This window comes from Sorex fumeus, unplaced genomic scaffold (genome assembly GCF_029834395.1).
Source record: "Sorex fumeus unplaced genomic scaffold, SorFum_2.1 ptg000014l, whole genome shotgun sequence".
Taxonomy (NCBI): Eukaryota; Metazoa; Chordata; class Mammalia; order Eulipotyphla; family Soricidae; genus Sorex; species Sorex fumeus.
In genome coordinates, this window is record NW_026606071.1 from 6,921,074 (window position 1) to 6,937,799 (window position 16,726).

The window sequence follows — 16,726 nt, forward strand, 5'->3', positions numbered from 1 at the left end:
CAACTACCATTGTTCTTATGACTCATTAATCTAGATCGATAAGTGGGATCATATATTTGTCTTTAAACTTTTTTGATTTTTAATGTTCTATTTTGACAGGCATTTTCCCCTTAGCATTTGTCTTTATGGTTCATCTAGTGTTGCAGCATATTTCAGAATTTCCTACCTTTTAAAGGTGGAATATTTTAAGGGATAGGGAGTTGGCTCAGAGGTATAACACTTATTTGGCTCACATATGTGAAGTCCTGGGTTCAAATGTGGTGAAGTCCCTGACACAGTTTAAAAAAAAAAAAAACAAACCCAAAACAACAACAAAACCCCCAAATAATAAAGCCGAGTATTTCTGGTCTGGAGAAATAGTACTTAACTTGCCTTGCATGTAGTTGATAAGGCTCAGTCCCCAGCACCACATAGGATCTCGCAAGCATCACCAGAAATGATCCCTGAGTAGAGCCAGAAACAGCTCCTGAGTACCATATATATTGCCTGAATTCCCTCTGCTGCCCCCCCCCCCCCCGGTTTATTTCTTCATCTATCAAAAAACACAGGTTGCTTCTATATGTGAAGAATGCTGAAATGGTATGGGTGCTTTCACTTCCTTTGGATATATGCTCAGAAGGAAAATTATTGGATCATATAATTAAGGGACTGCCACACTCTGATGGTCTTAATTTTCAAATGTGTGGGGTCTATATGTGTTGGACAGGGGAGGGAAATAATCTCTTTGTTGCTCGCATATATTCCCTATAATTGTCAAGTGTATAATAGAAGCATGATTTAAAAATTTAAATGTTTCAAACATGCATCACTGTATTAGTTTCATACTATACTATAGTTTCATACTATACTATTAGATACTATATTGCATACTGTATTTTCTTGAGCAGCTGATAAATCTTAAGCCTCTGTTCCCATTAACAAATTATGAAATTATGGGGTTAGAGAGACAGTATAAGAAAGGGACCCTCCTTCACTGCTGGTGGGAATGCCGACTGGTTCAGCCCTTTTGGAAAACAGTATGAACGATTCTCAAAAAATTAGAAATTGAGCTCCCATTTGACCCAGCAGTACCACTCCTGGGAATATATCCCAGAGAGGCAAAAAAGTATAGTCGAAGTGGTATCTGCACTTGTTTGTTCATTGCAGCACTCATTACAATATCCAGAATCTGGAAAAAACCTGAGTGCCTGAGAACAGTGGTTAAAGAAACTTTGGTACATCTACACAATGGAGTACTATGTAGCTGTTAGAAAAGATGAAATCATGGAATTTACATACAAGTGGTACTACATGGAAAGTATCATGCTAAGCGAAATGAGTCAGAAAGAGAGGGATAGATATAGAAAGATTGCATTCATCTGGGGAACATAAAGTAACAAAATAGGAGACTAACACCCAAGAATAGCCGAGATAAGTACCAGGAGGTTTGGAGGCTGGTCACACATGCTAGGGGAAAAGACAGCTCAGATAGAGAAGGGAGCACCAAATAAAGGGTATTGGGAGGATCCTCCCAGGATGGGAGAAGCATGCTGAAAGTAGACTATAGACCGAACATGATTGCCACTCAATGCCTCTTTTGCAAACCACAGCTCCCAAAAGGAGAGAGAGAAAAGGGAATGCCCTGCCAGAGACAGAATAGGGTGGGGGGATGGGGGTGGGAGGGATACTGGGATTCGTAGTGGTGGAATATGGGCACTGGTGGAGGGATGGGTACTTAATCATTGTATAATTGAAACCCAAGCACAAAAATTTGTACATCTACAACTGTACCTCTCGGTTTGTCACTAATAAAAATTCAAAGAGAGAGAGAGAGCGAGCGAGAGAGAGAGAGAGAGATAGAGAGAGAGACAGTATAGGGGTAGATTGGTAACCTTGTAAATGGTTGACCCGGGTTTGATCCCTGGTATCTCATATGATCGTCCCCTGAGCCCCTCCAGGAGTGAACCCTGATGCAGTGCCAGGAGTAAGCTCTCAATACAGCAAGGTATGGCCCCCAAACCAAAAAAAGTCAGAAATTTAAAACACTACACAATCCTCTTATAGTTGGGATTGGAGCAATAGCACAGCAGGTAGGGCGTTTGCCTTGCATGCGGCCACCCTGGGTTCGAATCCCAGCATCCCATTTGGCCCCCTGAGCACCGCCAGGAGTAATTCCTGAGTGCAGAGTTAGGAGTAACCCCTGTGCATCGCCAGGCGTGACCCAAAACAAAACAAACAAACAAAAAATTCCTCTTGTGGCTTAAAAATAGTTCATTTTTTCTTTATAGTTTAAAAGGCTTATTCTGTAATCTAATCTCTTTACTATAGTTTTTATAATTGAGAATTTTAAAATCAATATAATTTTTAAATTATGCATTTACAGTGTTACTGTGGGCTGAAGCGATAGCACAGCGGGTAGGGCGTTTCCCTTGCACGCAGCCTGCCCGGCAGAGCCAGGTTCGATTCCTTCGCCCCTCTTGGAGAGCCCGGCAAGCTACTGAGAGTATCTCGCCCGCACGGCAAAGCCTGTCAAGCTACCCATGTCGTATTCTATATGCCAGACACAGTAACAAGAAGTCTCACAATAGAGACGTTACTGGGCCTGCTCAAGCATTTACAGTGAAAAATACTGTGATAAACTTAGCTTTTGGGTAAACTTCAAATTATGTAAAATTTGAAATTTAGAAATTTAAGTTGAGACACTTATACAGGTAATTAATGATAATCATTAGCTATTTATCAGTTGTGAACAAATGACTCAAGAGTGGAATGAATTACCTACTAGTATACTCGCGTCCCAACTCTTCTTTCTCCTACCTGTTCCCTTGTTCTTTATTCTCAAGGCTAATGAGTAACCTTTAGAAAACACCAAGATCTCTTTCATCTTCTGTGTAAAGCTCTCCGATGGCTTTGTCAAGCTTAGAATAAAATCTGCTCATTATCTTGGCCAATAAAGGTTTATATGAATTTGTCTCCACCTTTTTTTCTCTGACCTCATTTACAACCATTCTCCTCTTCCTTGCTATATTACTACCGAGACACTTGCTATCTTGTTTTTACTTAAGCACAGAACCTTACTCCTCATTACCCTTCCTGTAAAGTCTCTTTCCATAGAACTTTATATTTCTTGCTCCTTTACATTCACAAAAATCTGTGTCCAAATGTAAAAATTGTGTCCACTTTTCTTTTTTAACATGGCATCTCTCTCTATAGGAAATAACACGTTTATTTGCTCACTGTTTTCCAAGTATATAAAGACAAAGTTTTATTTTCTTCGCAAGTTGTATCCATAATCCCTAACATAATAACTACAAGAGAACAGGCCTTCAACTATCTACCAATAAGTACTTTTAAGACACAGAAGGATGAAAGTGGGCCTGTACCAGAGGTAGATTTCTACCTCAGAAATCTGTGCAAAAAACCCTTTTGAGATAACACTGAAAGGAAGAAAAATAAGGAATATTTTTCATTTTATACATTCAGCTTTAAAAAAATAAACTTAGAAAATTTAAGTGTTGCTTTGATTAATGAACCCAAAAAACTTTTGCAAGAATCTTACATCAAAGAAAAGTTTTATTATACTAAAAATACATGGGAAAAGGACAAACATACAAAGGCATTATGATATAACTGATTTCTAATTGTAGTACTTTTGAAATACAAAACAATGATCAATACCACTCCCCCCAACAGTTAGTTTATCGAAACAAATTGATTTTTAAGTTGGTCTATCTCTTTGCACTCAATTTTATACATTTTAAGAATTGTTCTATTTTTAAGTTTCATTCCGTATCAGAACTTATTTTTAACTTGTATTAGTTTTGAAATAGAATGTATAGTGTTTTGGTAATTAATGTCAACAATGATAAGAAGCTTTTCCAAGTCATAAGAATTCAGTATGTGCTGCTTTGGAAAAGATTGCCATTTTGGATTATTTAAACTAAGACTCAATGAAAGTCAAATGTTACTGTGCAAAATGTCAGGGTGAGAGCAAGAGCTAAGATGCTGATATGTTTAGTGAAAACCTGCTATAAAGTTTTTATTGTTTACTGTGATATAATTGCTAAAAAAGTAGTTTCTGCCAACCATAGGTTGTCTATAATAGAATTCATTTTATATTACCTTCTTAAGGAATCATAGATCTTAACAAATAGATGACTTAACCAAATAAACTGAAGTTTAAGTTATCCTGTATATTAGTGGTTTGAAATCAATGTTCTGAATTAGCTTTATGCATCTGAAGTGGCAGCAGAACCCCATGTTGTTCCAAAATGAGAAGGCTGATAATAGGCTATTTGTAATATGCCTATCTCTTATCAATTATCAGACATAAAGGTGGACATTCACCAACTCAGTAACTTAATAAATGTAAAAATGACCTTATCGATCAACACACAATGTTGAGCCAGCGAAACCAAAAATGTAAAAAAAAGTATATTCATAAGGTATAAAACTGACTTGTACAAACAAGATGGGCTATGTCCTCTTAGGTCTAAACACAGAATATGTATGGCAATTAAAAAAATCTATAATAAACTTTGTATAAAGATGATTCTGGTTTACATATCTGCTTAAATGGACCATGACTAATTAGAAATTTTCTTCTAACATAATAACCATTCCTTATGAGCTAAGCTAGTCCTGGTTTCTTTTAAATCTCTCATTTCCTTGAACTTCTCTAATTAATAAGCTGGGCCTGCCCAGCTTACCTACATAAAGTCTCTCTTCAGAAATAGAACAGCTGCATTAAACGAGGTACCCTTTAGTACAAATCTGCACTTCAAACAGCATATGAAGGACCAGCAACTGGCCTCTAATGTAAATACCTCTTATTTTCACATTATCAGAGAAAGAGTGCCGTTTACTAACTACCTTTCCTTATAGGAAACAGTAGCTGAAAAAAACAATTTTTGTTCCGTTTCAGAACATTTCAATACTTATTAATTCCAAAGATCCGAACGCCATGTAGCTGTGGCATTTTGGGAATTAGCACACTCAGGAGAGAAGCAGTATTTAGGATGAAATGAGTTGAATCATATTTCGTATAGAAACTTGCCAGAAAATATCTGTAGAAATAAAAGTGAATATAACATCTGAAAATGAATGAAATTACTCAGAATTTTTTTAAAAGAAAAAAAGCACTAAGGCAAATACTTAAAAGCAGAACACTTAAAACAAGCACTTAAAACAAGAGGAAAAGTTCTATTTTGAGGGACCTAATTTAGTTTGTGAATTGAACAATTTGTTTAGGGGCCAGAGAGATACTAAAGCAAGTAAGGGTCTACCTTGCACACAATGACATGGGTTCGATCCCCAGCAATATATATGGGCCCCTGAGCTCTGCTAGGAGTGATCCTTGAGCACAAAACCTGAAGTAAGTCCTGAGTACAGCTGTGGGTGACCCAAAAACAAATTTTTCTTTTTTTTGCTTATGGATCAATATTGCATGTTTTCCATTTGTCAAATATGGCAAATTTAATAAAACTTTTTTCTATTAAGCATTCTTTAGAGTAAAGGGTTTTGAAATTAATTGTAGTTTTGTATTTGTTTTTGAAGAGAAAATCCAGATCTAAAACATTCACCATATTTTCAAGTTTGCAACCCACCAAAATGTTATGAATTACTGATGTGAAGCTATTAAAAAAATGAGTTTTAGTGCATTAGTACAATTTAGTGTCTTTGAAAACAAAACAAAACCAAATACTTGATCACCTTTTGATGTTCATTTCCATATTGTAGTTTAACAAGATTACAACCAGTTTAACTGGAAAGCCATTGTAGAATTCCAGCAGTTTTGCTTTAACTGAATATAAATGCAAATTCAAAAATACACAACACCTGAGAATTTGTTTTAACAAGCCTAAGCAATTAAGATCATTAGTCAAGTAAAACCTAGCTTTACATAAGGGTATAGACACATCATCTGACTACTAAAAGACATTTTGATATAAGATGTAAAGAATAATATATATATATATCTTGATTATAACTAAGAAATTAAATTTGTATATGGATGCTTATCTAATATTACTTTTAGAGTTTTATAGTATTCTAATATCTATACTTAGAAAAATACTCCAACATTCTTTCCTAAATTACTGTCATACATATCTCGTGTAACAGGGTTAGAACAACTATTTTCAAGTATGTCTAAAGTGTCAGAGAGCTGTATACAGCTAATTTTAAAATCAGCTTGACTAAAAACTTCTATGATATATTACCTCACCTATTTTACATACTAGTCAGAAAATCACATTCCTAATCTACAAATATTTTCTTCCTACTTTCACATACTTGAACTGGTTTTATATTTCCTCCAAAATAGGATGCTCATCTCATTTCCTATCACCATTATGGGTTTATTAGATAAATTATAGATGATTTTATGTGTTAAAAGCAACAATTTTCTTGGAATGGCTGCTCATTATCATATCCTAAGATCCTTTTAATGAAAACCCAATTAATGAAAACCAATTAATATGAAAATCACTTGACTAATATAAACTTAACTAACCCTCAAAGGGTATGCAAGATTCAGATGGGAAAGAGTGTGGCAGAAAGCTAGAAGTCTAAGGCATAATCTGGTACCTTGACTCTAAGACCTTGACCACAGCAAATTACTTGGGTCTGTTTCTTTTTCTATTTTTGGGGCTGGGGGGCAAATGTGTGATGTTCAGGGCTTACTCTTGGTGGTGCTCTGGGACCTTATGGAATGCCAGGATCAAATTTGGGCTGATATACAGCCTTACCCACTGTACTACTGCTCTGGCCCCAGCTTGAGTCTGTTTCTTTATTTAAAAATCTGGGATAACATTGCATACCCATCCTGCCTGACAAATATTCAAGTTAGAAAATGTGAAAGCACTGGAAAGTATGTTATATAGACAGCTTTAGTGCTATGTCTTCAGCTATATAAGGAATTTAATCCCAGAATATTAGAAACTCTGTGGGTCAGAAACAGTATTTTTATTAAAATGAATGTAGTATACAAGTACATCTTAGTTGGTCTGGTTTTTGTCTATTATTACTGAAAATTCAGTTTATGTTGGGGCTGGAGAGACAGTACAGTGGGTAAGGTGCTTGCCTTCCATGCAGCTGACCTGGGTTCAATCCCAGCACCAAAAATGGTCCCTTGAGTCCTGCTAGGAGTGATCCCTCAGCAGAGTCAGGAGTAAGCTCTAAGTAACGGTGTGGTCAAAAAACAACTAAAAAAGACATGAGAGGTATGAAATGAAATCCTTAACATTTTATTGATGATGAAACTGAAAATAGGGTAACATATTTAGAAAATAGGACCTAAAAGCTAAATTTATAAGTGTTAAAATTCTACTATTCTTGTTACTCTTGTTAGATCATACAAATAATTGTTACTTTGACATTAATTTTATATGGAGCTAGATCACTTAATTTTTTTAAAAGTACTATAAATATAATTTTAAACTCCACAATTTTATTTTTAATTTGAAAATACCTTTCTCTATCTGAATATCTAGTCTAAACGTACCTTCCATAGCTCCAGTTTAAAGAATTCTAATGCTTCCAAGTGTCTTTCCAGCTAGTCTATACTGCACTGATTCTATCTTGGATATATTTATGAAATCTAAGCTCTATCTATACAAATATAAAATATCTTTCGTATGCAAGAAACTTTACTGATTGTGGAATTCAAAGCATTCCACTTATGAATTCTTTGCAGAAATAAAATACCTTAACAACACAGAAATTTTAAAAAGTGGCAAAAAATGAAGAATCTACAACAATTGCATATGGGAATTCAAAGCAACATTACTGAAATGTGGGTGCTAAACACCTTACTGAGGAGGGAGGATTTAAATCTGGCAAGAACTCCAGATAGATAAGAATAGAGAAGGCATTTCAGATAGAAAATGTTTGGACAAAAGCATAGAAATATGAAGTATTCAAGAAATGCTTATGAGCTTGATCAAGTTGGAACTGAATGAGGACAAAATATTGATATAGGGATTGGGGAGATAGTATAGGGGTTAAAGTGCATTCCTTGCATGTGGCTGATCCTTAGCACTACATCACTGCTAGATGCAGCCGACCCAGTTGGTTAAAAATCACTGGGGAAAAAACCCCAAGTCACAAAAGAATTCGGGGCCCAGAAAGACAGTACAGGTAATGCTTGTTTTACATGCCACTAACCCTTGGCACTGCACATGGTGCTCTGACTACCACCAGAAGTGGAACTCTGAGCACAGAGACAGGAGTAGCCCCTGAGCACATCACATATGGCCCAGACCTTCCTCCTCCCGATCAAAAAATTTCATAAGAAAAAACAAGGTAGGACTCCTCTTGTGGAGGGCACCAAATATCAGGTATTAGCAAGCAATTTAGATACCAAATACAAGGTAAGATGCTTTACACATAGCTATTTCATTTATTCCTCATATCAGTGTAAGTTTAATTGACTAGAATTTTTAATGAGCAAATCAAGCGAACAAGAGGATTCACTCTCCATGCTATAAGGAAAGTCTAATCTCTCTTTCCTTTAAACCATATTGATCTCTCCCTGAGTGTTTGAACCCCTAAATGAGGTACGTGGTCACGTAGTGTTTCTGAATCATCCATATCCTGTAAAAAGGGTTTAGGAAGATTGACCAGATAATGGCAAATGGAATATGATTATGTTTTTAGTTTTCTGTAAGAAACTAAAGATCAAGAACAAGAATATAATTAACTTATACATCCTAGAATGTCTAGGCATGCCTTACGATATTGTTGTTGGTATATATATTGGCTGAAGTAAAAACTGATGTATTGCCATTTATTTTGTTAAAAACTTGCTTCTATTTTATACTTTTTCTGAGATAGGCTATTATTGAGGTTTTCAATAAAATACGGTTTTTAATTAAAATTTCCTCTAATAAAATTCACTCAAATTGCTCAAGCCAATTTTGTTTCTACCTAAAAATTTCCATCACTTACAGTATTATTGGAGAAATTGTGAAAAACTTCCGTGAAGATGTAAACTGTACTCCATAGTCCAGCTGTTCCCAGTGAGTTAGGAGCCTTGCTTTACCCTGATCAGGAGTTTCAAAAGGTGTCCCTTTTACTGCATGCAAAAATACATACATCCCCTGGAAAACGAAGACGGAATATAATCAATACTAATTCAAAATTATATTTTTCAGTATTAAAATCATTTCAGACCATGACCTACTGTGATTTCACTTAATAGTTCAAGTTTTAAGCTTACATATTGGGAAATGCTGTGGCCAGTTTTTACAGTTAAATCAAAGTTCTGGGGGTATTATTTAATGAAAACCATGATCAGATCGATTCAAGGTTACCTGTTTTTACCTCTTATTAAGTTGAAAATAAACAATATCATTGTACTTTTACATTTAAGTTTTTAAACTTTTTTTTATCCCCTTTTTGGGTCACATCCGTGATGCATGCACAGGGGTTACTCCTGGCTCTGTACTCAGGAATTACTCCTGGCAGTGCTCGGGGCCCATATGGGATGCTATGAATTGAACCTGGGTTGGCAGCGTGCAAGGCAAACGCCCTATCCACTGTGCTATCGCTCCAGCCTCAAGTTTTCAAACATTTTATTATGCAGTAGAATTACCTTTTCCCCAATGTGTTTTATTCACTTTTAAATTAGTAAATATAATACTTGTAAAATTATAAAAAAACATACAAGTTGGGGCTAGAGCAATAGCACTGCGGGTAGGGTCTTGCACACGACCAACCTGGGTTCAATTCCCAGCATCCCATATGGTCCCCTGAGCACCACTAGGAGTAATTCCTGAGTGCATGAGCCAGGAGTAATCCCTGTGCAATGCTGGGTGTGACCCAAAAAGCAAAAAATCAAAAACAAAAGCAAAACATACAAAAAAATCAAAAACAAGCAAAATACCCAAAACATGCAAGTTGATAAATAAAATGTCACATAAAAAGTTTTACAAATACTAGTTTTCTTTCAAAGTAACAGAAGCAATCTGATGTAGAGGGCAGTGTTCAATTTCGTTTGCTTTAAAAATCACCATTGTGTTTTAAACAGGGTTTCTTTTCAAATAATTTTTTTAAACCTAAAATACATCATTAAAAGCATTTTGTTCATAACATGTTTAAACATTTGATTTTATGATTATGAGGAAAAAGCAATGTATAGTAGGCTTGGTTTCCTTGCAGTTATGATGTTCACTCAGATCCACTGGTGATACTTAATGTCAGAATCATTATGGAGGTATTGGTAAAAGAATAATGTCTTAAATATTATCATGAAGGTTTTTCCCACTAGAAATTTTGAGATATCATACTTCTTACTTCAATTGTGAATAAACCAATAAAAAGCAAAAAATAATTGCTTGAGATTTTTTATTACTATAAACATTTAAGAGTTCTTTTGAAAGCTATCCACTTCTTAAGTTAATCCATTAGGTAATTTAAAAGTTAAGCTGCAATGACACCTAAACTATAGAGGAGTCGATTTATGTTCAGCTAAATTTAAATCAACAGATGTTTAATAAGTGACATATACAGAAGAAACACAGGAAATGTATGCATATATAAAATTGACAAGAAGTGACATATATAGAAGAGACACAGGATATGTATACATATATAAAATTGACAAGCTATGTCCCACCTCTAAAGAGTTTGATTTTATATGAATGTTTTTTTTTAAAAAGTCATAATTAGAATGTAGGGCACAAACTTTTCAAAGGTACAATTGGATTACTCAGGAAATGTGGAGAGAAAGGTTCATTGCTATGGCAAAAGCCTTGATGCTACCTTGTACCTTGTGAAATACGTGATTTTTGACAGTTCCTCATTAATAGTAATTAACCGTCTATATGCTTTTATAAAATCTTATTGAAAATAGTTTTAGTATAGCCGGGTTCGATTCCTCTGCTCCTCTCGGAGAGCCAGATAAGCTACTGAGAGTATCTCGCCGGCACAGCAAAGCCTGGCAAGCTACCAGTGATGTATTCCATATGCCAAACACAGTAACAAGTCTCACAATGGAGACATTACTGGGCCCACTTGAGCAAATCCATGAACAATGGGAGGACAGTGCTATAGTGCTACAATATATTGTGTGTGGGCATTGTTTGCATGTTTGTTTTCCCATTAGCTTAAATGTCTCAGGATGAGGGCTAATACACAGCAAGTATTATCTAACAATGATCAAGACAAGATGAAGTTGTGCTAAGGAGTGTTTATTCTGTAACACAAGGAAACACTTCATATACCTTTTAAGGAGACATGAGATAGAAATTGTATGTTTTCAAATTCCCAAGAGTATATGTATGTCTAAAGTTAGATCATTTATGAGCTAGAATCTAATAATCCTCTTGCTACTTCCTCTAAATACATACTGTTATGTTCAGAGTATGTTTGTTTATTTTCTGTGAAAAAAGAATAATAGGCTAGAGTGTTCAATGGGCTGAGCACATGCTTCGCATTCAGTTTACTAGGTTACAGCCTGCATCACATGGTCTCCTGAACACCTCCAGCACTTCCAAAACAAAACAAAAAAGGGCTCGAGATACTATTCCTCATGGGTAGTAAATATTTACTTGATCAAAATAAAAAGAATTTTCATTAAATTTAAAAACTTGATTAAGACTTTTAGTATTTCTGAGTAAACTAAATAAAAACAAACACTGTATATTTCTAATATCTAGATTGGAAAGGCAAAGACAGTATTTTTTTCTATCATGGATAATTAGATTTGTTTTTCCATATTTAAAATTGTTCAGTATCAAGGCTGGGATGATGGGAAGAATGGTATGCTTTGCATATGGGAGCCCTGGGTTTGAGCTTGTACTGCATCCAATGTGGCCCAAGAGGGAAAAAAAATATAAATGTGTTTAGTATCTACTTCACATTTAATTGGTTTACTGTAGATTATCTTCAAAAGAAATTTAATTCTGGAGTCATATAATTGCTACATCTATGGCTGGCTAGTTAAGTTTTTAGTGTGGTGAATTACTAACTCAGAAGTTTGTTACCCCAGATGTAGTCAGTTTTCTGTACTTTGTTGATGGCCATATATCCTACTTCAGTCTCAGCCATATAACTTGAAAACATGACAGAGAATGATCCTATAGTACCTTTAATATATGAGCCATAGGAGAAGGGAAATTACAATACAATACAGGCTGTGAGCTGTATCGTAATAATGAGCACTGAAATAGGTCTTTAGCGATACTGACATTAAAAAATAAGATAAGGGGACCATAGCGATAGTACAGTGGGGAGGGTACTTGCCTTGCACGTAACTGACATTGATTCAATCCCTGGTATGGCATATGGTCCCCTGAGCACCACCAGGAGTAATTACTGAGTGCAAAGCTAGGAGTAATCCCTGAGCATTGCTGGGTACGGCCCCCAAACCAAAATAAAACAGATAAACTAATAAAAAAACATGCCAAACATTAAGACTGTAGTGTGAGAATTTTATAACTTCCTGGAGGAGTACTTGACTAAGATTTTGCTGACAATAGGTGTTGGCCCTGTAGAGCAGAAAGGAAGCAGGGGTATTAAAATAATGGGAAAGTCAAAGCCAAAGTATAAAGAGTAAAATAATGTGCACCGGTGGTGGGAAATATACAATGGTAGAGGGATGGGTGTTGGAATATTATTGACTGAAAATGATCATGAACAGTTTGTAACTGCATTCAATTAATTAAAAAAAAAGAGGTGATGTGCATTATCATCATAGTTTGTTTGGAACGGGATCCCTCTCCTGCCTATGCACTGTGGGGTGAAGAGTGTAACTTGAGCAGACATGAATTTAATTAAAAAAAAAAAATAGCAGTCTGCCAAGTAGGGTTGGAGAGTAGATTCCAGGAACAATATGAAGATACTTTGATAGAATAATCTTCTGGTTGGGAGTGGGGGAGAAAATAAAGATATACATTGATAGCAGTGCAAATTGGGAGCAAGGTAAATGATAGTAAAATGTAGCATGAACAGGGCTATGACTTCATAGATGTGACTACAAAGGAAAAGAAGAAGTTATTCTAAAATGAGAGAAACCATGCTAGTTTGCATTGACAGTCCTGCCCAACACCCATTATTTTAGAGGTATTAATACTAGAATTCTCTTTTACTCTAAGACACTCTTGGTTTTGATGATAGAGTAATATTAATTATCTTTGACACTGAGCTATCTGGCCTTGCTTGCTGCGCAGACAATGGAGTCTCTGGAATAACTGGATTAAAGTCAGAGAAACAGATTGTAGGTTAAGAGGAACAGACCAGGAATTAGAAGAGTCCAATTTATACTTATAGGTTTTAAGGTACAAAGTGATCTGGTATTGTAATGTGGGCATCTTCATTGCAGAGGGAGAAAGTGACACTGTGGATAGAGCACATAATCTAGATAGAACATATGCCACAGAAAGAATGAAGAAATGAACTTTAGGAAGCAACAATATTTAATAGAGACAATGAAAGAAACGTGTGCCAAAGAAAATGAAAAAACAAAAATGAAAAAGTTAGCTAGAAAAAAGTGATCCTATGAAAGCCAAAAGAAAAGAGTGCCAATTAAAACAGGTTTGACAGGTGTCAAATATTTCAAAGAATCCACTATTTTACAAAATGTCTTCCCTATCTATCACAGAAAAGTCATCACAGAAACTTGTGGACAAAAGGGACATTTGCTTTATTCTAACTCACCATTCTTATATAAATCTAGTCAACTTTAAATACTTTCTAGATGTGGCTCAATAAAAAATTAAAAATACTTTCTAGAAGATATAAAATAAATGCCATTCATTAAAAAGTACATTCCTCTTTTTTGTCTTAATGTTCTAAGTTCTTTTTTTTTGAAACCTATAAACAAATATAGTTACTATGAATCCCAATAATAAATTTAATTAACTGGAATTTCCCCCCTTTCATTCTACTCTAATAGACTATAAAAGACAAGAAAGGTCACTAATAGAATCTTAACAGGTAATTTTCTGGGCCGCACAGTAAGATCAGTAGAGTCAAGTGAACCTCTGAAATTTAATAAGCTACTGCATAATACAAGACAGCAAGAGTCAAGACGAAGAAGTTAAGGTATATAAGATCCTGAATCACTTGAGATATAATTAAGTTCAAAATGTTATTATAATGATGTAGGGAAGAATACTTCTACAGTTTATCAACACTTACAAAATGGAACCAAAGGTGGTTGTTTGCCTCCAGTTAAACAGCAACAACAAAATGTACTTATTCTGAAGCATTCTGGTTAATCAGCCATTAAAGTAGCTTATGTTATAGTACCTTATAATTTTTGCTAAAATGATCTACCATTTTCTATATTCCATAATAGCAATAGGAGAAAAGTTACTTAGAAAAAGGGCACAATATTTTAATTGAGACAGAAAAAAAACCATCTTACTTTGGATTAGAATTCTATAAAAGTAGGGCAGTCACACCAAAAGTCATTGAGTTGTACTTTGATTTACATGGAAGTCTACGTTATGTGAATTTTATCTCAATAAAGATGTTTAGAAAAATTGTCATGCATTCTCATCACCACCACCATGAATCTCCAGAATTCTTTTCATTCTGGAAACTGAAATGTACTGATTAACTGTCCATTCCTTTCTTTCCCAGACTCTGACAACCATTAGCTACTAAATATGTAAGGTGAAATTCTTACCAGATTATGTATAACATTTGTTAAGGTCCAAGCAACAGGAACACTGAAGAAGGGTATACTTAGCAAGACAATATGAAGTAAGCCAACTCCCAAAGCATATGTCAGCCACATACCCCGACTGTTCATTACCCGGGTATTTGGATTCACTTCACTATGGGCAACTCCAACGTTCATGTTTGCTCTGTAGGAAGCAATGAAATGAATCAACACTGATGTGACAAGGAGTCCAAATACTCCTAATTCCATATAAAGCAAAGCTGACCTAGCCATTGGCCTCCCAGGAGGCAGATTCTTGCATCCTATTTAATGTTGCGTCCATAAAGAGAAATGTGAGTTCAAGTCCCAGCTTTTGGTATACTCTACCTAGAAGTATGTATTTTTCTTGGCATCATGGAGTGGACAGTTTACTTGGTCAAGGGATATGGTGCCTGTCCTGATCCTGTGATATAATTAGGTTTAAAACAATTTCTTTTTCTTTCTGCGGGGTGGGGGGGGGGGGGGGGGCGCCACACCTGACGGTGCTCAGGGCTTACTCGTGGCTCTCCACTCAGCGATCACTCCTGGCATGCTCAGGGGATAATATGGGATGCCAGAGGTGGAACCCAAGTTGGCCAGTGCAGAGCAAGAGCCTTACCCGCTGTACTATTGCTCTGGCCCCTAAAACGATGCCTTCTGAGAACTTAACTTCAATCTCTTTAAACACGGGTTTCTTCAGTTTTCTTTCTTTTGGGGGGGCAGGGGTTTGGGCCACACCAGTTATTAAGGGGACCATATGGGAAGCTGGGGATCGAGCTGGGGTGGGGCCCCGTGCAAGGCAGGCGCCCTCCTTGCTGCAGTCCTTGAGCCCCTCTCCAGTTTTCTTATGTCCTCCCCTTCCTGTTTCACATTCTAGGTGAAGATCAAAGGAAAAAAGTGTAACAGTCTCCAGTTAATTTAACTAGGATTTATACTTGGGTTAAGAATCCTGCTAAGAAAACTGTCTGGAAAAATACCATCCGGGTTAAAAAACCTGTGGGAAAGGGTAGGGAGTAGGGAATAGGGATAGATTATAACTGATGAAAGCAGCTGAGATTTAAAACACATTCTCTCTGTCTCTCCTCTCTGTCTCCGTCTCTCCTGTCTCTGTCTCTGGGCAATAGCACTAATGAAAGAGTTGGCATCTAGAGAAATTTCTTAGAACCCCCTCAGTTTTCTGGAAAACTTTCTTCTGCCCCTTAAAATAAAAAATCCCGTGGAACACGCGCCATGCACGACTCCGGGAGATGCGAGTGGATGACACAAGACGATGAGGCCAGCCCTCAGATTTGCGTGGGTAAACATTTCGGCCCGTAGCGCCGCCGTTTTACCGTCCCCGAAATTTCCATGCCAGAGCCCGCCACCCCGATTCGCGGCATTTTCCGATTTTCCAAAGCCCGGAGACTGGCGGGGGCGGGGGGTCGATGTCAGCGAACCCGGTTCGCCGTTCACACCCACCCGGACCCCGCCGCAGCCGAAAAGCTCCCGGAGCGCCTCGCCACGCCACGCCTCCTCGAGACGGCGAACAATGAGCCGGCCGGGCAGAGCCTGCAGGCTGCCGGCTCGGGAGCGCCGGGGATGTCCCCCCCACACCCCCACCGCTACCTGCCCGCCGGCCGGGCCGCGGGGGCTCCGGGGGCGGCGGGGGCGCGGCCCCGAACCCGCCCCTTCCTCGTCCGCGCCACACGTTCCCGTCGCGGCCCCCGGGGGGCGACTCGGGCGACACGGGGCTGAAGTGGGCGCCGTGGACGCGGGCCGGCAGGCAGCTCCCTCCCGCCCGAGGCCGGCGCGGACGGTGACGCGGCCGTCCGTGTCCACTCACCCGCCGTCCCACTCCAGGTGGCCAGCACCGAGCAGGGCCAGCTGAGCCGCGTCAGCGTCTCCTCCTCGAGGCCGAATGCCAGGGGGCGGGGAGAAGCCTCAGCGCGGCGGCGGCGGCAGCAGCGGCAGCGGCGGCGGCGGAAGCTTTCGGGACGTGTGTGTATGGGAGGAGTGCATAGAGGTGGGAAGAGGAGGGGGAGGAGACAAACGCGCCGCCCCGGGATTGGCTGCGAGCAGTGCCCGTCGCACGCCCCGCCCCCGGCAGGGCGTGACTAA

The 16,726-nt window shown here is 37.9% G+C and overlaps 1 protein-coding gene across 1 annotated transcript; it reads right to left on the reverse strand.

The window, feature by feature from the left end:
* Window positions 1–3,531: 3,531 nt before the first annotated feature.
* On the reverse strand, window positions 3,532–16,471 carry ORMDL1 (ORMDL sphingolipid biosynthesis regulator 1). Its single transcript, XM_056111613.1, has 4 exons — window positions 16,452–16,471; window positions 14,615–14,795; window positions 8,929–9,080; window positions 3,532–5,045 (listed from the first exon to the last, which is right to left on the reverse strand). Exons 2-4 carry the CDS (start codon window positions 14,786–14,788, stop codon window positions 4,910–4,912), a joined length of 462 nt encoding a protein of 153 aa, XP_055967588.1. The 5' UTR covers window positions 14,789–14,795; window positions 16,452–16,471; the 3' UTR covers window positions 3,532–4,909.
* Between the last annotated feature and the right edge of the window lie 255 nt (window positions 16,472–16,726).

Coding starts and splice junctions, on each gene's coding strand:
- ORMDL1 (XM_056111613.1), bottom strand. CDS start 14,788: ATGAACGTTGGAGTTGCCCATAGTGAAGTGAATCCAAATACCCGGGTA. Junction 9,081..14,614: donor CAAATGTTATACATAATCTG/GTAAGAATTTCA, acceptor TTCGTTTTCCAG/GGGATGTATGTATTTTTGCA. Junction 5,046..8,928: donor ACAATTTCTCCAATAATACT/GTAAGTGATGGA, acceptor TTATTTCTACAG/ATATTTTCTGGCAAGTTTCT.